This window comes from Puma concolor, chromosome D1, assembly GCF_028749965.1.
Source record: "Puma concolor isolate L17-30 chromosome D1, mPumCon1.1.hap2, whole genome shotgun sequence".
NCBI lineage: Eukaryota > Metazoa > Chordata > Mammalia > Carnivora > Felidae > Puma > Puma concolor.
In genome coordinates this window covers 70,421,111-70,442,704 of record NC_141676.1, presented here as the reverse complement: position 1 = coordinate 70,442,704, position 21,594 = coordinate 70,421,111, and the positions used below count along the sequence as shown (strand labels likewise).

Sequence of the window (21,594 nt, the reverse complement as noted above, 5' to 3'; positions counted from 1 at the left end):
TTCATCTCCTCATTTATTCATCTCTGGAGGCCAATGGTCTCCTGCATTACTCAGCACAGTCATACAGAAGATTCAAACCCACTGCTGAGTATGTAGATTTCCAGCTGGGAACATTTCTGGGGAAATAACCCTGCATCTCATGTTTGAAAGGCCTCCTTGGATGCTGGTTTGGTTGGTCTTCCATTTTCTGACTATCATTTTGGTTACAGCCTCAGTTTCTTCATCTCTTTAAGGTGCTATAATAGAGTCCTTCCCTGGGAGGTTGTGATGATGGCTGGAGACACAGCAACTTTTATGCGCCCAACACAATTCTAAGTACAGAGCGAAAAACCCAGAAAAGTTGATTCCATTCTTGCCCTCAGCCAAGTCTAGTTGCCAATGTAAGAAAACTAAAACTGTAAGGTAAAATATGAAGGAGAGGGGCAGATATCCTTCCGACTTGTATTTCTGCCATATGGCTGAAATAGAGGATACAAAAGCATAAAAATTTGGTCCCTGTCACCAAGCCTCTGGAAAACTCTGGCAAGTGTTGGCCAAAAAGATCTCAGGAAGAGAGTCGAAAGCTCTTCATCCAGATAGTCAGACCTGGGCTTGCAGGCAAGCGATGTCTTTGGGACCTGACTGGAAAGCAGGACTCATTTCACAACAAAAACCAGGCTATTTTGCACTTACTTTGTATGTGCCAGACACTGTGCTAAATGATTTAGGGGCATTATCTCATTTAACTCTTAGAACAACTGTGTGGGATAAACACGAATTTCCTTATTTTACACATGGCCAATTCGAATCTCAGAGAGGCACAGTAGATTTACCACAGTCAAGCAACAAGTAAATGGTTTAGAAATCCACCTGCTGAGGGTTTCACTGGTCTGATTGGAAAGGGAAGGGGTGGACCAGCACAAACCTCCATCCGAGGGATGGGGAGTGGGGTGGGGAGGAATGAGAGAGAGGGAAATTTGGATCACAACAGAGGTCGCATGATCCCCAGACCTCCAGGACCCTTCGTAGAAGAGGAATAAGTTAGAGATGCAGGCTGCAGGGGAGGGATGCCCGGGAGGCTGGGGGAGGGGACCCTCGGTGATTGTGCGCCTTCTTCGCCTCCTTTGCACACAGGTCAAGCCTCTCCCCTCCCGCCCTCTCACCCTCCCAACCTTATTTAGAAACCGTGTCCCCGAGACAGGAAGGGCGGCGGGCCGAGAAGCACGGAGCGTCCCGGTCTCATTTCCTTTCGAATCCCCCTGTGGAATTTCATTTCATACGGTGAGGAAATCGGAGCGCGAGACCGTCGGCTGGTCTGCTGCTCCGGGGCGCCTCCCCCACTCGCGGCTGGAGACAGGCAGCTCCCGGGCGCAGGTCGGGCCGAGTCTGGGGGCGGGGAGACGGGGCCGGGCTCCAAACCAAGCAAGTTAGCAGGGAAAATAGCTGCGAGCTCGCATTGTACCAGGCACGGGGCTAAGCGTTTTACGCATTATCTCTAATCCTCCCGAGTCTCTTCACGGATGAGGAAACTGACGCCGAGACGTTGAGCAATTTGCTCAAGGTCACACAGCCGGGATTTAAAGCCACAATCTTGGTAAACCTGAATCCCGTGTTCTTTGTGTACGTTTCTCTGCCTGATAGGTAGTTTGCCACGGGCCGAGGTGACAGCCGGAAGAGGGAAAGGAAAGGGAGCCGACTAATCTGGGAGCATTTCTCACCTGGGAGAGGAGGGGGCTGGCTGGCCCGGCGGGAGCAACTCGGCTCCATCCCCGCCTGGCCCCCGAGCGCCGCGACCCGGGTGGGAGGAAAAGTGAGAGCCGGGAAGCCGGGCGGGGCGCTCCGGGAGGGAGGGAAGGAGTGGGGGGAGGGGGGAGAGGGAGCGCGGCGGGCGGGGGCCTGACCCTGCCAGCGGCAGAACGGCCCCGCCCCTCGCTGCCCCCGGCGCCCGCCCATTGGAGAGGCGCGCTGTCCGTCCCGCCCCGCCACCGCCCAGCGAACCTCCAGCGCCGCGGAGGGCTCGGGCGGTGGAGAGCGGCGCGGCGCTGGGTGCTGGCGGGATTCGTTGAGACGCAGAGCGGACGCCGCCGGCGCCGGGTTGGGGGCTCGCAGCCTGCAGCCATGACCCTCGCAGTCTGTCCTTCGGCCCAGGCCACGGGTGTCTAATATCCCACACAGTCGCGCGCAGCTGCCAGAGAGCCGGCCGCTGCCCCTTCGTCGCCCTTGGCGCCTTATCACACTCCCTTTCCCGGAGCTGGGAGCAGCGCGGGCAGCCGGCGCCCCCGTGCAAACTGGGGGTGTCTGCTGGACCAGCCCCCGCCGCCGCCGACGCCGCCGCCCCCGGCTCTGGCCATGGCCTGGCGGGGCTCAGTGCCGAGCGTCCTGGGGGCGCCCGGGGGCGTCGATCTCAGTCTGCGGCTGCTGCTGCCGCTGCTGCTGTTGCTGCTGCTCCCGGGGCCAGCGCGAGGCTTCGGGGACGAAGAGGAGCGGCGCTGCGACCCCATCCGCATCTCCATGTGCCAGAACCTGGGCTACAACGTGACCAAGATGCCCAACCTGGTGGGGCACGAGCTGCAGACAGACGCCGAGCTGCAGCTGACAACTTTCACGCCGCTCATCCAGTACGGCTGCTCCAGCCAGCTGCAGGTGGGCGCCCCCACCCCCACCCCTGGCGGGACAGGGACCCCTTGGGCAGGGACGCCTCAAACTAACTCCGTGGAGCCCTTGCCAAGCCAAGCCCCCTGCCCCCTTCCTAGGCAGAAGGATATAACTATCCTGGAAAAGTGATTTCCATCCCCACCCCCACTTTTGTGTCCCTTCTCAGGGACTGAAAGCCAAAACGTTGTGTAAGTCATCTGGCCTGCGAAAGAACCCACTCTTACACCCCGCCCTTCCGTTTTTCTCCCCTGTTCACCCGTGTCTGGCCAAGCCCCTAACCCCAGTGGAGCTGAGGGGGTTATCTTTGCCAAGGATTCTGGCCGCCGCTGCTCGGTGGGCGAGTCCCCAGCAGGACAGCCAGCTGAAACTAAGACTTGGAAGGAAGGAGAGATAAGGAGACGGGAACTTCTCCTCCCTCACGACCTCCATTCTCCCCCATATTTTTGGGTGGGAGAGTAAATGAAACACCACTGCCCCATTTTCTGCGGAGTGGCCCCTCCTCGCGTCATCCCGCATGACTTTGGAGGTCATGCTGGATGGAATGCTTGGGTGGCTTGAGACGTTCTGATCTTTAGGGTTGAGGGCAGGTTTAGGACTTAGACGGCAGGAAACACTCCCCGCTTGGGAAAAAGGTGAGGGAGTGGTCAAACACCAGGAAGGTAATTTATATAATGGAGGATTCTTTTTTTCAGTCATTAAAATTTTTAAAGCTTATGTAATGGTAGAGAAAATGTTCATCCTACAATAAATGAAGAAATAATTTGCATATACAGTGTGATTATAATCTGAACAAAACCAACAACCAATTCATTTTTCTTTTTTTAAGGAACTGAAAGAGAATTCTTAACAGTGTTAGCACTAGGGAAAAAAAGTGTTAGCACTGGTTGTGCTTTGGTTGGTGAGGCTATGAGTGATTTTTATAAATTTAGAAAAGAGAGAACTTGGGGGAAAAAATAGAGGGTAGTTTTCCAGGCTGAAAACTTCAGAAATCCGTGGTTCTGGTTGTAACTTCTGAGAGATAAGAAAACAGGCAGACAGCTTCCTCACTAGGTGCATGTTTTTACATAGGTCACTTTAAAAGTTGGATTGTGGTTTCAGAAAGATGGTTGGGATTAGACCTGTTGCTGCTGAAATGTCCCTTTGGAGCTTTCAGAACTTTAGAACTAGGTTATAAAAGCTTAAGAAACGATCCTCTAGCTCTCAGTTTGGAAACAGCACATATCCTGACATCAGTGGCAATTTCGTTGGAGAAACAGCTTTTGCAGGGATATATATTTTTAATTACATGTATCCTGGGGAAGCAGCCAAGCTGTTTTGAAGGACAGGACTGGATCCCTTTACATGCTGGAAAATAGTTACTTGTAACTCTAGACTTCATAGACAACATCTGTAAGGAGCCAAGCAGACTGTTTATCAATGCTGGAGGAATTGAGGACAGCAACTGGGCTCTCCCCTGCTGGTGTTGCAGTTTCAGGGACTTAACATTTATATTTTCCTATTGTGCTTCATTATTATGCATTGGGGAAACCTGGCCAAGCAAACCCCTGGTGACCAGAGACCTCAACCTGCATCCTATCCTTGGGTCTCACAGTGTCTCAATTAGGACATTTTCTCTTTCAGTATGGGAACTGATTAAAAATTAATTTTAGGGGATCAAGTAGAGAAAAGACAGTATATTAACAGGAGAAAAGCTGGATCTACATATTTTTTTTTTTACATTTATTTTTATGGTGATAAAGAAACGAGGATGAAAATAAATCTCCCCATCGCTGAAATGACTCAGTCATTTGATTAGTCTGTTCGGCTCTTTCAAACAGGGAGTCTCAAAGTCAATTTTTAAGGTTTATTTTCTTAAGCGTTTTCAAAAAGGAATTATGTAACTCTTCAGGTCCTTTTTATGTATGTATTTATTTCTGTTCTCCTGGATTTGTGACAAGGATTGCTAGAACCAAAAGAAGAAATGTGTACAAGCCATGGATTTTTAGGCACCCCAGTTTGAGGTCAGAGTAAACAGAGTCCCTATGGCTGGTTTAAAAGTAGATAGATACTTTGCCTGGAAGCATTCACCTCCGCTTCGTGCAAGCAGTTGGTCAGACTTCCAAGTCATTGTTTTCTTTGTTCATTTCATTACTTTTCCAGTTCTTCCTTTGTTCGGTGTATGTGCCAATGTGCACAGAGAAGATCAACATCCCCATCGGCCCATGTGGCGGCATGTGTCTTTCGGTCAAGAGGCGCTGTGAACCTGTCCTGAAGGAATTTGGCTTTGCCTGGCCAGAGAGCCTGAACTGCAGCAAATTCCCACCCCAGAATGACCACAACCACATGTGCATGGAAGGGCCGGGTGATGAAGAGGTGCCATTACCTCACAAGACTCCCATCCAGCCTGGAGAAGAGTGCCACTCCGTAGGAACCAACTCGGATCAGTACATCTGGGTGAAAAGGAGTTTGAACTGTGTTCTCAAGTGTGGCTATGATGCTGGCTTATATAGTCGCTCGGCCAAGGAGTTCACAGACATCTGGATGGCCGTGTGGGCCAGCCTGTGCTTCATCTCCACTGCCTTCACAGTGCTGACCTTCCTGATCGATTCTTCCAGGTTTTCCTACCCTGAGCGCCCCATCATATTTCTCAGTATGTGCTATAATATTTATAGCATTGCTTATATTGTCAGGCTGACTGTAGGCCGGGAAAGGATATCCTGCGATTTTGAAGAGGCAGCAGAACCTGTTCTCATCCAAGAAGGACTTAAGAACACAGGATGTGCAATCATTTTCTTGCTGATGTACTTTTTCGGAATGGCTAGTTCCATCTGGTGGGTTATCCTGACACTTACTTGGTTTTTAGCGGCAGGACTCAAGTGGGGTCATGAAGCCATTGAAATGCACAGCTCTTATTTCCACATTGCCGCCTGGGCCATCCCTGCAGTGAAAACCATTGTCATCTTGATCATGAGACTGGTGGACGCTGATGAACTCACTGGCCTGTGCTATGTGGGAAACCAAAACCTCGATGCCCTCACAGGCTTTGTGGTGGCCCCCCTCTTCACTTACTTGGTGATAGGAACTTTGTTCATCGCTGCAGGTTTAGTGGCCTTGTTCAAAATTCGGTCCAATCTTCAAAAGGATGGGACAAAGACAGACAAGCTGGAAAGGCTGATGGTCAAGATTGGGGTCTTCTCTGTCTTGTACACGGTTCCTGCCACCTGTGTGATCGCCTGTTATTTCTATGAAATCTCCAACTGGGCGCTCTTCCGGTATTCTGCAGATGACTCCAATACGGCAGTCGAAATGTTGAAAATTTTTATGTCTTTGCTGGTGGGCATCACTTCAGGCATGTGGATTTGGTCTGCCAAAACTCTTCACACGTGGCAGAAGTGTTCTAACAGATTGGTGAATTCTGGGAAGGTGAAGAGAGAGAAGCGAGGAAACGGGTGGGTGAAGCCTGGGAAAGGCAATGAAACTGTGGTATAAGGCTACCCGGCCTCCATACTTTCCAAATGTTGAAGGTGGGAATGCTAGCATTTTGGTGCAAAATGCGACGAAAAGTTTCATGCAGTGAATCTCAGTATGAACCAACTGGCAACACTTAAGTGACCCCTTAAGCAGCCACCACCTGCCCCCCCCCAACTCCCCAGCAATCATAAAAGTAATGATTTTGCTGCAGACTTTGGAATGATCCAAAATGGAAAAGCCAGTTAGAGGCTTTCAAAGCTGTGAAAAATCAAAACATTGATCACTTTAGCAGGTCGCAGCTTGGAGCGTGGAGGTCCTGCCTAGATTCCAGGAGGGTCCAGGGCGATGCTGCTTTTCCCTGCAGAGTGGGATTTGAGCTGTGAGTAGATAACTTGCAGGGAGAAAGATGAACTTTTTTAACCCTTAAAATCTTAAATACTAACTGGGTCTGTCAGATAGCAAAGCAATCTATAAACACTGGAAACACTGGGTTCAGAGAAGTGTTACAAGAGTTTTATAGTTTGGCTGATCTAACATAAACATTTTCTGTGGTGCGCTGTCTGCTGTTTAGAATTTTGTGGATTGCTCTCCCAAGAGGTGGTGTCAGAATCTTTCAGTGCCTTTGTCATAAAACAGAAGTGTTTGAAAAAACAAGAGTACTGTGCAAACACACGTAAGGTATCCAGTGGATTTTTCTTCTTTCTCTTCCTCTTAAATTTCAACATCCCTGTTCTAGGCTGCTGCTGTTTTCTTCATTTTACATTAATGACTCAAAATAGGTATTTTTATAGGAATTTTTGCACTGCAGCATGTCTAATGAGGGGAAAAGTAAGGTTGATTCACTTTCTGACAATCATTTAATTCAGAGGAAAATGAGATTTACCAAGTTGACTTACCTTACCGACCCCAGAGACCTATTGCATTGAGCAATGGGGACTTAATATATTTTACTTTGTGTGATTGCATCTATGCAGACGCCAGTCTGGAAGAGCTAAAATGTTAAGGTTCTTGGCAACTTTGCATTCACACAGATTAGCTGTGTAATTTGTGTGTGTCAGTTACAATTAAAAGCACATTCTTGGACCATGACATAATAGTATACTCAACTGACTTTAAAACTATGGTCAGCTTGCATTCTCAGAATGATAGTGCCTTTCTTTCCTTTACCATAAGAATGTTATCAGAGTCTAGTCTACTACCACAGTGAAGACTTTTTCTGTTTTGTAGAGAGAACTTAGGACAGCTAATCCAACTAGTTGGTGCATAATTGTTTCCTAGTAATTGGCAAAGGCTCCTTGTAAGCTTTCATTGGAGGCAATGTGGCCTGGAGTATTTATATGGTGCTTAATGAATCTCCAGAATGCCAGCCAGGAGCTTGATTGGTTAGTAAGGAATAAAGTGTAGACCATATGAAATGAACTGCAAACTCGTAGCAGCACAGGTCTTAATTGCCTTTTGCAGAGGTATCCAGAGCTTTTAAAATTTATGCTTTATGTTCCTCACAATGGGGTACCCCCTAGCAGCCTCTCAAAAGTTGCAATTCTTTTAAAATTGTAACTGGACTTTCTCTTAACCTGCCTCAGGCCTTCTAATCACCAGATCTCTGGGACAAATTGTTGACAATGTCACAGGCTGCTCTCCTTGTAGCTCATACCTATCTTTGCTTCAACAACTACTTTGCAATGACTCATTTATTTATTCATACCCCACCCCCTCCCTCTAAAAACAGGTAGGAAATCTTTTATCATATTTCTTTCTGGGAAAACATTTCCAGGGACTCAAAATCCCAAATAGGTGGTCAAATTCTGGAAGTAAGCATGCCCTTTTTTTGTTTTTGTAAGCTTTATGCCCATGGTTCCCAGGGTTTGACATTTTCCTTTCTTCTTTCCTCTGTTTCTGGGGGCTCTTGAGCGGAGTCTGAGGCAAAGATGCATATAAGATCTGTTGTGTATTTTGGACGGGAAAGTCCTGGGGCTTTGAAGACAGATGCTAAATGGGCAACGGGTGGCCCCTGGCATGTGTGCTGAGCCCGAGTACCTTGGCTGGACTCTGGGTCAGGGTTCTAGGAGCATGAGAAATGATCCCCAGAAGGACCGGTTGAACTCCATCTGAGACTGAGTCGCCTAGGAAATATAAAATGTGAACTCCGTGTGCTGCTTGCAGACAGTTCCCATAGCTAGCCAGGGCCCTGGAGCATGCGTCCCCGGGTGGAGCCTGCCCTTACTCACGCTCCACTCCAGTGTCTTGGGAGTTGTGCTGAGACTCTGGCCCAGGAAAGGGAAGAAGGAGGGTGCAGCAGGGCACTGGCCTGACTGCTAGGTTATAGGGGTTTGTAATGCAATTTTGTTTGGAATGTTTCTGCGATTGTGTGCCCAAGGCAGCACCTAGCCGAGGGCCAGGCACAGAGTAGGTGCTCAATATTTGTGAACAATGAAATAATAATAAGAGTACGTGGGGGAAACTATACACCCGAGTTCTGGAGCCGTGGCCTGACAACTTTCTGGGTTTTAACCGATCTCTTCTACAAATCTCTTGCCTTCTCAGGGGAAAGTCTGTTTGATCCGAAGTGGCTGTTGGTGCAGACGGGATTAGTAGCCCTGGCAATGTCACAGGGCTGCGGGCCTTTCCTTTCACATTCCAGACAATGGAGAGTGTTTATGGTTTCAGGAAAGGAGCTTTGTGGCTGAGGAGTCAGTTACCTTATTACCTTGACGCGACTCCATCACCTTTTAAGTTGGTATTTGTTAAAAAAAAAAAAAAAAATTCAATTATTAGCACACTTACCGCGTGCCAACCACGTGTAGAGCCTTGTGTTAGGCACCAAAGGGGACGTCGTGCAGTATAAGCTCTGTCCTTCCAAATGACGTGGACTGAGGATTCTGGGTCTGCTGACTTGCTGTTGGTTTTTTGGGAAGGAGCATGGGCCTCTGAATTGTCATCTGTTTCACTGTGTCCATCCCATAAACCTCTGCAAGTCAGTAACAGGGGTTTGACAGAAATCATCAGCCCTATTTCATGACAATCTCTGTGGGAATCCCCTCAGAAGGCTATGAACATTGGCTTAAAACAGACATGAGCTCCCACACCTAAGGTGACTGCGGGGACAGGCACTTCATGGCTTGGGTGTTCCATGTAATGAATACAGGTGAATTTGAGGACATCTTGCTAGGGAAAAGGTTAGGGATGTTTTTCTTTGATATCTAGAATAAGTAGGTGTGATTGTAGCTTCCTACCTCACCAGAAGTCAACTTCCTCTTCCTGCAGGAAGCTACAGTCACACTTCTGGAGATTTTATTCTACAGAGCCCAAGGGCACCACTGTCCACCCTCCACTCTGGCAAACTCCTCTTTATCTTCCTTCATAAAGGCCACACCTCAGGGCAGAGGAACATGGGGTAGGGTGGAACTGACCTGAACCATCTGGTTGAGCTACTTGGTTGATTCATATCCTTTTTCCTCCACGGAGACCCGTTTCCTGATCTCTGAGACTGCTTCTGAGCTGGCAGCTTGCTCAGGGTCCTGAAACCGGAGAAGGGGTGATACTTTTTATTTCCCTGAGAAGATCTCTGATTTTCCTCTCCCCAGTCACTCCGTTGCCTACACCCCCAAATCAGGGAAACTACTGTGTTTAGGTTCTGAATTGTGACTTTACCAGCACTCTGTCCTCTCTCATCCCCCCTCAGCCTCCTGGTCACTGAATTCAGGGCTTACTGTGTTAGGAACCAAGCTGGGACCTGAGGACACAGAGGAGCTTGGTAATCTCTGCCCTGGAGGGCAGACTTAATTTAAAAAGATGTCACCAGGCTAGTGCAGTCTTTGGTTCCTGGTGAGGTGGCCACAGAAGCAGTTAGGGAGGAGAGCCACAGAACAGACTTTGGAAAGGAGCCCCCAAGATCAAGCTACATCCTGAATTTCATTCTGTGATGGGAGAGATTGGAGGGAGTTGCTTTTCCAGCCAATTATGTCGAGTCACTGGACTCTAACGGTTCCTTGTGTTCTTTTATTGTATTTGGGTTCAGAGTCCTCATCTAGGTTTGTATAATGTTTGGCAGAGGACCCGGGTTATCATTTTTCCTCTGGGTCTAGGTCATAGATCTTGGAAACTCCTAGAAGAGTATTTTGCTCCTACCAAGGATCAGATACCAGAGTGTTAAATAATGGATTTTGTTTTACTGTGGCCTGGTCAGAGCTTCTGCCTCTGCCTCTTGCCATGCACATGCACAGTAACGGCATACTGGCTGTCACCAAGAGGGAAGTGAACCCTGACCCTCCCCAACAGGCCTCTTCCCCTTGGTGAGGCCACTTGCCCTGTAGCAACCTGTTCCTATTTTCCCTTATTTCCCTTCTTCTTGGCACCAGCAAATTCCCAGTATTTTCCCAGGTGGTTTATAGAGAGCCTGTTTGAGGTCTTCTATGAGCCATGTCCTCCAGGCTTTTGTGGCTCCCTGATCTCCTGCAACATTCAGTATATGACCACTGTCATCTCAGAAGGCTTCTGAGAAGAGGGGCAGGAGCACCTCTGCCCCCCGAAGCCTGGTCCATCTTCTCCCCCAGGATGTGCACCTCTCCACATCCTGCTCATGTGCTCAGGCCCCAACTTGGTTGTGTGTTTTGGGAGGGGGAGGCTGCTCTCCAGCACTCTCCCAGTGGGGCATCTAAGTGGTTCTGAATTTTTTCCTACCTCACAGGGATGTTGTGAGACTTTCGAAGGTCTCAAGATGAAAGGCCCCTTGAGCTCTTTGTAGGAAAGGTGAAGTAAATGTCAGGTGTGCTTCTTTGTGACAAGGTGAAATGGGACTCAGCATCTTGTGCAGCAGTCAGGCTGGTGCTCTGTGACCTGTCCTTGGATCCCCATGCCACCCTGCAGCTCCTTCCACCTTGAGGCCAGCCTGGGGGGGCTCTCAGATGTTCGACATAGAGGTACCAGGCAAACCCCTGCTACGAATGCCCTAACAAATTGCTGAACGTCAAAGGAAATGGACCCTGCTTTTAAGGATGTACAAATGTATGTCTGCATTGATGTCTGTACTGTAAATTTCTAATTTATCACTGTACAAAAAAATAAACTTTGCTATTTAATTTTTGTATTAAAGGAAAATAAAGTTTTGTTTATTAACTAGTCTGTGATTTGGCATATTTCTGGGGGTGTATGATAGCCTCCAGGAAGCACACATTCCCAGCAGTGAGAAATAGAGAATTTGGTTTGCAGGACAGATTGAGAGCCTTTCTGAGAGCCTCTTTGTTTCTTTTTTGCTGGTGCTATTTTTCGCCTCTGGGATTTCTCCTGGGTCAGCAAACCCCCAAGGTCCAAGGTCAACAGAATTTATCACTACTGTGGTCATAAGTACCACTCAAATGGTCACATGACACTCTGGACGTAACTGTAGTTCCCAAGCTGTCATCCCATGACACTACTTTTTGGCATTTCCAATATGTGTGACCATTTTTAATACACTTTCCAAGCACCTTTGACTTAATCTGGTGGCCTGAAAAAGTTTTTCCTATTACCACTAGACCTTTATGATTCTTTAAAAGGGGTAAAAGGACTTCTTTTTTCCCTTTTCTTTCTTTTTTTTTTTTTTTTTTTTGATTTCCATTTAAAAAATATATATATATAGTCCTGGTCACACAATGGTTGTTTTGTGTAATAGATATGGGAGTATGTCATATCAGTCAATCACGAGAATGACTCCTTTCAGTTAACTTTATAAATTGTGTGGTCTGTGTCTCCAGATCGAGAAAAGTCATCAGACAAAGCAAATTCAAAGCCATTATCAAGACATTGTCATGGAAGCAAATAATAAGGACCACACAGACACAGAGGGAAGGGGAACCACGGCCATTGGAGATGTCTGCTGATGTCCCAGAGGAGAACATAGGCCCCCTTGGTTTGCCTTTAAATTACGTCCCACGCCCTAATTTCACCTGAATACCACCCGGTTTTGGTGTAAGTAAAAAGCCCAGGGAAGAAGGATCTGTAATACAGTTCTCCTTCACTGCAGATTGCTATTATACTTTTATCTCAAACCATAAATGAAGGGAGGTATATAATTTAAATTCTCTTCCCTGTAAGATAGGCTGTGTTTCTCATTTCATTACCTACTCATTAAGTAGTTATGAAGGAAAAAACACAATCTGGAATGAATTCATAATTGCACTTGTAGAAACACTTTCCATATAGAAAATACTTTTATTTACATGATTTCATCTTATTCTCATGGCATCTCTAAAGTAAGCAGGGCAGGCGTTGTCTTGCTGAAGGGAGAACAGAAACTTAGGGCAAGAGACTTGCCCAGGGAAACCCAACAGAGAGGTAACAGGTTGGACAGCCTGGTCTCACACCCAGCCCATGGGTTTTAATTGTTTTTACACATAGTGGTGGGTTGAGTTGTGTTCGCCCAAAAGACATGCTGAAGTCCTACCTCCCTGTACCTGTGAATATGAACTTACATGGAAATAGAGTCTTAGCAGATATAATCAACTTAAAATGAGCTCATAGGGTGGCCCTAATTCAATGACTGCTGTCCTAATTATAAGGGGAAATTTGGACACAGACACCGAGAGGAGAGAACACCTTACTAACACAGAGGCAGAGATTAGGGTGATGCAGCTTTGGTCCAGGCTAGAAACACCAAAGATTTTCAGCTGCCACCCCAAGTGAGGAGAGAAGTGAGAAAGATTCTTCCTCAGAGCCTCCAATAGGAGCCAACCCTGGCAACACCTTGATTTTGGACTTCTAGTCTCCAGAACTGTGTGAGAATACATTTCTGGGTCTTAAACCACCCAGTTTGTGATTATTTGTTACGGCAGCCCTAGGAAACTAAAACATACTTTGTTCCTCTGATATCTTCAACTACTACAAATAGTTTGTTGGGAATGGATAAATGCTTTGGCAGGCAACTCAATAATGAGATCTGGCCATGAGCTTCTGTTGTTTAAGGATTATGTAGCATAATCACTCTGCTAAATTTCTTTATCTGTAAACTAGACACCTCTAGATTAAACCCCATGATTCCTGACACTCAACTGACTTGAACTGGTCTTGGCTGGTCTCCCACCCACCCACCCCCAATGGGAGCTCTGTGTGCAGGGCCAGGACCTTGACTGGAATGTGGCCCAAGGGTTTTTAGCATTTCTGTCCTGAGAACTGATTTTTTTTCTTTCCCATTTTAGCTTTCACATGCAATCATAATTTTAAAGTTGAGCTCTCTCTTGACTAAAGAGGTCAGCCTTGGCTTCCTGTCTTCAGAGGTTCTATGAACAGAAACAAACCACACTTGGGGAAGAGCATAAACCTCTCCTCAATTTTCCTTCACAGTGCAGCAGGCTTGGAGGAATGAGAGCATCTCGCTAAATGTTGTGAAAATGTTGGACATGTAAAGGTATATTCCAAAAGGCTTTCAAAATGGTCCTTGGCCCCACCTGAAATTCCCAAAGTCACCCTGTCCTCTTTCTCAGCTCATTCTCAGGCTAAGAGAAGCCACACATTCACCTGCCCTCACACAAACAGTTCTGACATCTCACTCCGAGAAGAGAATAAAAATGAAAATTTATTGTCTTTCACATCAGTCACCTGATTTTTATTAGCCTCCCACGTAGTTTCCTACAAGCACCCAATCCTGTTTTCACCCAAAGACGTGCTTAATCTCCCTGTGAGCCTATGTTATCAGTCCCTTTTTCTTTAAGAGATGAAACGATTGGCTACCGAAGTTTTCTAAAATGCCGGAGGGTTCCATCAGTATAAAGCCAGGAGATGGACTTGATAAATCACATAGAACAATTTGTCCTCATCCACCCTTTGCCTCTAACTCCTTTGCCTTTTCATAGGTGTTTCCCTTTGTCTACAATGCCACTCAGTCTTTCTTCAATGAGGTTGTGTCTGTTCTTCATTCAAGATTCAAGTCTTAGGTCATTTCTTCTGGGAAGACTTCCTTGACTCTTCTCCTTATACATGGGTGAGTTTAAGCCTCTGAGCTTCCAACTCTGGGAGCCTTGACGGCACTGTTTATAATGGTCTATCCATGTGTCCATCTCCCCACTAGACTGATATCCCTGAGGATGACTCTGGGTGCCCAAAGGCGCCTGCCTGTCTGCTCTCGGGGCCTGGCACTGTGCCTGACAGAGGGCACAAGTTTCAGGAATGTCTATGGAAAGAAGAAGGGAGGGAGGCAGGGCTTTACATTGCTAGGTTGGGGAACTGAGGGGGATTTGGTGACAAATGTAACCAGCATAGAAAAGAAACCAAAGGTAACAACAAGAACCATCACATAGGTAGGACTTTCTGGATAGATGCTCAGGCAGTAGCCTCAAAGAAAATTCTCTAGTCTCAAAGATGGGTTTGAGAATGATCTACCCACTGTGTTGCTTATTGTTAAGTTGTCTTTCTTCCCTTCCTTTTTCCTCCTCCTCCTCCTCCTCCTCCTCCTCCTCCTCCTCCTCCTCCCCAACAACATTTGCTGAGAGCCTACTGTTTGTAGAATATCAGGCCAGGCTGGGGAAGGGAGAGAGGGAGTGGTTGTAAAAAGCCATGAAAGACAAGGTCCAACTCAGAGTCCAAAAGTGCAGATGACAAAACAGAGAAAGAATCCAGCTGTTATTAACAAGCTTAAAACTCCAAACCTGGAAAAACAAATCTTCTACTGCTTAGTAAATATTTGTTGAATAGCTGAATGAGGGTCCACCATGCCCCAGCCACTGTCTTGGGAGGGCACCGTAGGGGACACTGAGATAAATAAGATCCGGAGTCTCCCTCCAGAAGTTCATGGTAGCACCCCATTCCCGCTCTAACCTGAGCCCCTAAAGGATCAGTGCTACCATTCCTCTCACATTTACTATGTAATTTCTTCCTAACAGAAGTCCCTCAAGTGGGAAGAACAGCTTCTGAGTCCCAAGAACAATGGGAAAACGTTTTCAGACTGTTGTCATCTCATCATTGGATCTGGAAAATGACACTTGTGTCTCAATAGGTAAATGTATAGGGGAGGCAGGGGGAAGAGGAAGAAGAAAAGGGCAGATCCCAGAGACCAGCACTCTTTTAAGATTTGGTCTGCTCATCAAAACCACACACTGATCAGTATATAAAAAGTAAAACTAAAGCTTACCCATGTTGTGCCACTGAAGGCACTGAATCGTCAGAATGGCTAACCACTTCCACCTGAACATCTTTTCTAGCAGCCATGTGGATTTGTAATATTCGCTCTGAATCCATGGTTGTACAGGTGGATCTGCCTTGTGTCCTCTGAGCCCCGTTCTCTTCCTTCTCTCATGTCATAATTCTATAAATCCAAAGAGACTATTCTAGAGAAGTTTTTTTTTTAAGTTTACTTATTTTTGAGACAGAGAGCAAGCATGAGCGAGAGGGGGAGGGGCAGAGAGAGAGGAGGACAGAGGATCTGAAGAGCTCTGTGTTGACAGTATTGTCAGTGATCCCCAAGTGGGGCTCAAACTCACAAACCAAGAGATCATGACTTGGGCCAAAGTCGGACGCTCAACTGAGAGTCACCCAGGCACCCCTATTCTATAGGGGTTATATATATATATATATATATATATATATATATATATATATATCTGTATATATATATATATGTATACATATATATATTTTAGTGTTTATTTTTGAGAGAGACAGAGTGCAAGTGGGGGAGAGTAGAGAGAGAGGGAAACACAGAATCTGAAACAGGCTCCAGGCTCTGAGCTGTCAGCACAGAGCCCCACGTGGGGCTCGAACTCACGAGCTGTGAGATCATGACCTGAGCCGAAGTTGGACACTTAACTGACTGAGCCACCCAGGAGCCCCACTACAGAAGTTTAAAAAAGTGTAAGGTCAATCCCCATTTCTTCTTTCACCCAGAGTGAAAGGAGTAAGTGTGTTAATTACCCTTGCTGAGATTTGCCCATTGTGGATGCAGGCAGTCAGTCAATTGGAGGGAGATTCTTGCAGCAGGAGAGAAAGTGGCCTGAGGCCAAGTTATCAAGGGCCTGAGAGCTTGTGCCTTCTCCCGCGCCCCCACCCCCCACCCCAGGCCCAGATGCAGGGCAAGGAGGGCTCACATGCGAGTTGGTGTTTCACAAAGCTCTCAGCTGCAGGGACTGTGGGCTGGAGAGCAGGCAGGCCAGAGGCAGGCAGGCCAGGTCGGATGAGAAACCATGGAGGCCTGAATGAAGGTGGTAGCAGAGAGATGGAAAGGAAAGGGCGATTTTCAGAGAAACCACCACAAGTTTCGTCCTCCATGGCCCTGTTCAATGAGCCGAATCTTTGCTTTCTGTGCTGCGGGTGTTTCAAGGCCAGAAGCTTTCTGTTTGCTCTTTGCACCTGATAACAGCACACTCCCTGCATTGCACGCTATGGAAAAATAACAACCACAACGGCACCAAAGGGCCTCAGCAATTTGCAACGCTGACTGACGGAGCAGCCCTGGACAGCTGGGCTTCCTTGAATGAGACTCCCTCCCTGGAAGTACACAGGTCTGCGTGACACCACTTGCTGGTGGCTGCAAGGGATGGGGAACTTGTGAGGACAGGGTCGCCTTTAGTTGTTTATGTAGTGCCAAGGGGTCCCACCACCTCTTTTGGACTCAGAGTTTCCTATCAAAACACACTCCCTAGAATAGCTGATGCAAATTCCATAGTAAGGGCTTAATTTAATACAAACTTCATTACAGTCACATCTTCCATCTAGATTTTATTTCTTGACACCGTTTTCTTTGTGGGCAACTGTTATCGGCAAAAGTCTTCACGGCCTGACCAGATCCACGGGAAAAGATATCACGGGCACACACATTTTTCCTAGTCCTCTTCCTTTTAAATGAGAAATTCTGTATAACATTTTCCATAAGTGAAAGAGAGGACTACTTCCTAGCTTTTTTTGGTTCTTTTTTTTTTTTTTTTTTTTTGAACAGCAGACCTTCCTTTTGGATTTACATCAGCATTTAGCTAACTTCCTGAACACTTCACCCATTTCCTGAACTTATTCTGAGGAAGGAAAAACATCCTCCTTCAGAAATAAATGCAAATAATCGCAGAGATTATTTTTTATTAAATAAATCGTGTAAATGCAATGGAATTTCCTGCACAATGTGCATTTACCATTGGATATTTCTACAAAACTCTGTTGTGATCCTGTAGGAACCATCTCACTGACAGGTACTCTGAGGAATTATAACCATTGTGTAGCTATTCAAGAGATAAATTCTGAACAGTTGGCAGTCTGTATTCTTGTTAAAAATATTTTTTACTGAAAAATCTGAACGCTAGGGGGAATTGTTTGCTTTAGGTCCCCAATTTGGAGGCTTTGTTTCTTTTAAAACAGGGTTCTCGTGACACCTCGTGGTGAATAGGGGAAGAACAACTTCAGGGCAGAATATCAACTACATAGAGTGGGCCCAGTAGTTAGGATTTTCTTGTTTCTGCATTTCCTTGGGAGAAAACAAACCCCTTCTCAGCCTGTCCTGCCCGGGAATCCTGAGAAGTAGTGACATGGAAACAGCAACAGTTATGCATTTCTGGAGATGTTCTCTTCTCTTGATTAGTAATTCTTCAGAGGCAGCCCACCGCCTACGGCTAAACTGGTTCAATTGGAAGAATGAATAAAAAAATGTGAGACTTTTCAGAGGAAACACATCAATATGTCAAGCTGGGGTCAGGCTTTTAAGTTTTTAAATTTTTTAAATGAAAATATTTTCTCTGTATTTGTGAGCAGGCCTCCTCCCATTTAGCCATCTTATAGTGGAGAAAATGGTACTTGTCTGGTGAATAAATCTCAGGGGCATCTTAGAGATGTATTTTAGGCTGGCTTCTCATCATTCATGAATGCTTTACAGGGCCCTTCTTATGTTCTCTAGTGTTTGGCAGCAGTCGATTTTTAAAGAGAGAGGTGATAGGGATCTGAGAGAGGCCGCTTGTCTGCCATCTCTACCCCACCCCCGCCCAGCAGAAGTCCATGCGGAACAGATGGATATCTGCCCTCCTTGCAGCATCCCCAAGAAGAGACCCCTTCATCCATCACTCAGACTGATATTCCTCTGTAGGTCCAAGGCCCCCAGAATCCGGCCCCTTCCAGCATCACCTCCCGCCTCTTCCTCAATAATAGCCTACATTCTAGTCAATCCCACCCACCCACGTCCAGCTTCCTATATACCCCAAGCTGCCTGCCTCATCCTTCTTGCTTTGTACATGTCGGTCCCCTCAGCCAGAAGGCTCTTTCCCTGCACGACCCTGGGCCCATTCTTCAAGATCCTGTTGTGGGAATGTTCTTTCCCAGGAGGCTTTTGTGATCCAACCAAACAGAGCTGATAATGCCCTTCTGTCTGTAATCTCTCAACCTAGCTCAAATATCTGTAACTGCACATGTTCTACTACATTCTGTTGTTTATATGTGTCTCTCCCCCAGATGTCTACAAGCTTCTCAAGGACACGGACTGTTCTTATACCTAACGTCCTTTACATCAGCCATTTGTGGTGATAGCTTGTCCCACTTGGCTACATTGTTTTGATAGGAGCACATTAGGTGTGGGGCAACAACTTCAAGGAAGAGTTGACAATCAGGGGAGCGAGTCTTTGAACATGTATGGAACCTTTTATTATCCCAAATGACCTCAACCTTCACCCCCTCTGAGCAGTAAGATGGCTTCACAAAAATAATCTCTAAATTCCTGCCTGGGCCCAATACTGTAGGTTCTATAACTGGGGAAGCTGTGATCTAAAAATTTGGGGTCTGTGCAGGGAGTCTATAACTGTATACAAAATACTTATGTACACGTGTCCTTTTTCTGGGGAGATGCTCCATATCTTCATAGATGGGTCTATGATTTCAAAAGTTTAAATACCACTGATTAAGAATTGCTAACCAAAAGGGCAATCATGATGTCTACAGGGTCAATGGGAGCTGACACCTTGAGTGCTTCAGGAGAGAGGCTTATAAGCCAGCATATGCCAAGCCCTGTTGTTTTTTACCCACTGCCCTTCACTAGAGTACACCTGCAGGCCTGATCCACAGTTTAAAAAGAGAGGCTAAGAGGCTTGGCTGTGTTCCATTTGTGCTACATTAATGTCCCCCTAGTCAGGTTCTAAATGTAAGGCAAGGGTGTGGCCAGAACCCTTGCCAGCCCAAGATTATCTGTCTTTCCCCACATATAACATTTTCCTTCTCTGGGAAAGCAACTGCCCAGAGCCCCAAGTTCTGCCCAAGTGATCCAGGCTGATCCCTCTAGGTAACATCAGGAAACATGCACAAGAAGCCTGACTACTAAAAAATTCTGTCACTGTGGTCTGGGCCTGCCAATTCCTATGATACTTTGGCTCCTTGATAGGAGATTCCATCTGCAAAGTAAATTGTGGCTGGCAGGGCAGACCTCATGGGTATGTGACCTGAACAGGTGTTCAGGGCCCCGTGCTTTATTTAATGCTCTACTGTTACCGTCTTGGAATTCTTAGTAATTTCTGAACAAAAGACCCCATATTTTTACTTCACACTTGTTTTCACAAAATATGCTGAGTTGCTGCATATACCTGGAACAGTACCACATAGTGGAAAAAACATAAGCCTTGAATTTGACAGTTGGGGGTTCATATCCCCGTTCTGTAACTTCCTAGCTGTGTGAGCTTGAGTAGGTTCCTTAACCTTTCTGAGCTTCACTATTCTTATATATAAAATATCCAAAATGGTGGGGCACCTGGGTGTCTCAGTCAGTTGAGCATCCAACTTCCCACTCAAGTCACGCTCTCTCAGTTCATGAGTTCAAGCGCCACATCGAGCTCACTGCTGTCATCGCAGACAGAGCCCGCTTCAGCGCCTCTGTCTCCTGCCTCTACCTTGCTTGCGTTCTCTCAAAAATAAATGAAACATTTTTAAAAAATAAAATAAAATACCCCAAATGGTGATCATAATATCTAACTTGTACAATTGGTGAGGCAATTAAACAGTATGTAATGCAGTAATTGGTAATGGTTTATAATGACAACAATTATTTGAAAGTAGCTAAGTCAAGAAAGAATAAAATGCATTAGTGTGAAAGGCAGATCAAAATGAAACAAATAAGAAAGACATACACACAGACTTTTAGAGCTGGGTCAAGTTGCTTCCACCTTTGCCCTTCCATTGCATTAGCACATAGTACCTGTAGAACACTTAAAAATACTGTATTATTATTAATCTTCCTTTATCAGTATAGTTTCCCCCTTTAAACTTCGAGGCCACTTGAGACCAGGGGTCCATCTATCTTTTAACAAGTATTTTCAATTCCTAGCACAAGGCCTGTCACGAAGTAGATGTTTAATAAGTATTTGTTGAGAGAATAAACTAGTTCATTACATCATTTTATAATTGAGGAAGTGAGGCCCAGAGAAGTGAAGTGAGTTGCCAAAGCTCCCAGAGACTGTCCATGGCAAAGCTAACACTGGAGCCCCCTCTGTTTGTTTTGAAGGGATTGCCTAGGGGCCCCATGTGGCCCCAGTCCTTGGAGCTATTAGACACAGTCTTTACTGCTTGCCAAGTTGCAATTATCAGATTACCTGGCAAATGCTTGAGCCTTTTATACAAGTACATATTTATTTATTTATTTGGAGTAAAAAAATCAGAAGGGAAGAATAGCCACTGGAGCTAGAATATGCTTGAGACTCTCCCAGGAAACTTCTGGAGAAAGCAATCCATCAGATCACCCTCACTGAGCTCACTATTCTGGGGCAGCTCACTATTCTGGGACTTTGCTTTCTCCTTCCCCAAGTGCTCCCATTCATGAGATTCTCTTCTGTGATGCTGATGTCCTGGATGTGATTGATTACCTGCTCCTATCTGGGGGACCTGAGAGTGACCTTCTGGATGCATTTGTAAGGAACCAGCTTGGAAACAAAAACAAAACCTTGAAGGCATCCTCTGGTTGGCCTGAGATAAGGGGACCTCAGAGTCTTTTTTCATTAGTCTAGCAAAACAATCCAAACAATAAAAATCCATAAGAAAATATTCTGCTTCCAGGGACTTAAAAGACACTCCTCATTTCACCCACCCCATCAACATGACACCATCCCTACTGCAGGAAAAACAAATGTGTTTGTGGGAGGAGAGGAAGAGGGGAAAGAAGAGAAGGAAAGGAGAGGAACAGAGAAAGGGAGGAGGGAGGAGAGGTGGGAGGCAGGGAGAAGGTGAAGAAATAGACAAAGACAGAGACAGACTGCATATACTTGGAGAGAGATGAAGGACTAATGTTTACCTGCGTGATCCCAGGAGGCTAAATCAAATCATCCGAATGAGTCAATGCAAATCCCTTTGTCAAGTCCAACTGGTATGTAATCATTCTTGTGTGGGGCAGGAGGGGGCTGGGGGTGGGGGTACAGTGAGAGGGTCTGGGTTTGAGTTTTCCCTGAATGCCAATTTGTTGTGTGAACACGGACACGTTATTTCAAGTCCTGGGCCTCAGTTTTCTCATCCAGAAGTGGGGGGGAAGCAGATGAAATAAACCATGCGAAAGTAATTTGAAAAAATAGAGTGTGAGACAAGCAAACACAGTCTCGAATT

At 46.2% G+C, this 21,594-nt stretch overlaps 2 protein-coding genes and 1 long non-coding RNA gene across 5 annotated transcripts in view; 2 read left to right on the top strand and 1 right to left on the bottom strand.

The window, feature by feature from the left end:
• Window positions 1-11,592, bottom strand: part of LOC147576796 (uncharacterized) — a 51,454-nt gene extending 39,862 nt beyond the window's left edge. For 2 of the 3 annotated variants that reach the window (XM_086678537.1, XM_086678538.1), the window contains exons 1-2: window positions 9,495-11,578; window positions 8,869-9,052 (exon numbers count right to left, since the gene is read on the bottom strand). In XM_086678537.1, the coding sequence (XP_086534663.1) occupies window positions 8,869-9,052; window positions 9,495-9,529 (219 nt within the window). In that variant the 5' untranslated portion in view covers window positions 9,530-11,578. Of the gene's footprint in view, window positions 1-8,868; window positions 9,053-9,494 lie in introns of all 3 variants that reach the window. The other variant, XM_086678535.1, reaches the window with a different exon arrangement.
• On the top strand, window positions 1,869-11,202 carry FZD4 (frizzled class receptor 4). Its single transcript, XM_025928597.2, has 2 exons — window positions 1,869-2,622; window positions 4,774-11,202. Exons 1-2 carry the CDS (start codon window positions 2,329-2,331, stop codon window positions 6,100-6,102), a joined length of 1,623 nt encoding a protein of 540 aa, XP_025784382.1. The 5' UTR covers window positions 1,869-2,328; the 3' UTR covers window positions 6,103-11,202.
• A 1,582-nt stretch (window positions 11,593-13,174) lies between the features above and the next one.
• Window positions 13,175-19,615, top strand: LOC147576795 (uncharacterized). Its single transcript, XR_015241143.1, has 3 exons — window positions 13,175-14,038; window positions 14,937-15,049; window positions 16,370-19,615. It is a non-coding gene; the product is annotated as an uncharacterized LOC147576795 (long non-coding RNA).
• Window positions 19,616-21,594: the final 1,979 nt, after the last annotated feature.

Excerpts from the sequence above, each read along its gene's own strand:
- FZD4 (XM_025928597.2), top strand. The coding sequence starts at position 2,329 with ATGGCCTGGCGGGGCTCAGTGCCGAGCGTCCTGGGGGCGCCCGGGGGC. Across the intron at positions 2,623-4,773 it reads GCTGCTCCAGCCAGCTGCAG|TTCTTCCTTTGTTCGGTGTA; the intron begins GTGGGCGCCCCC and ends TTACTTTTCCAG.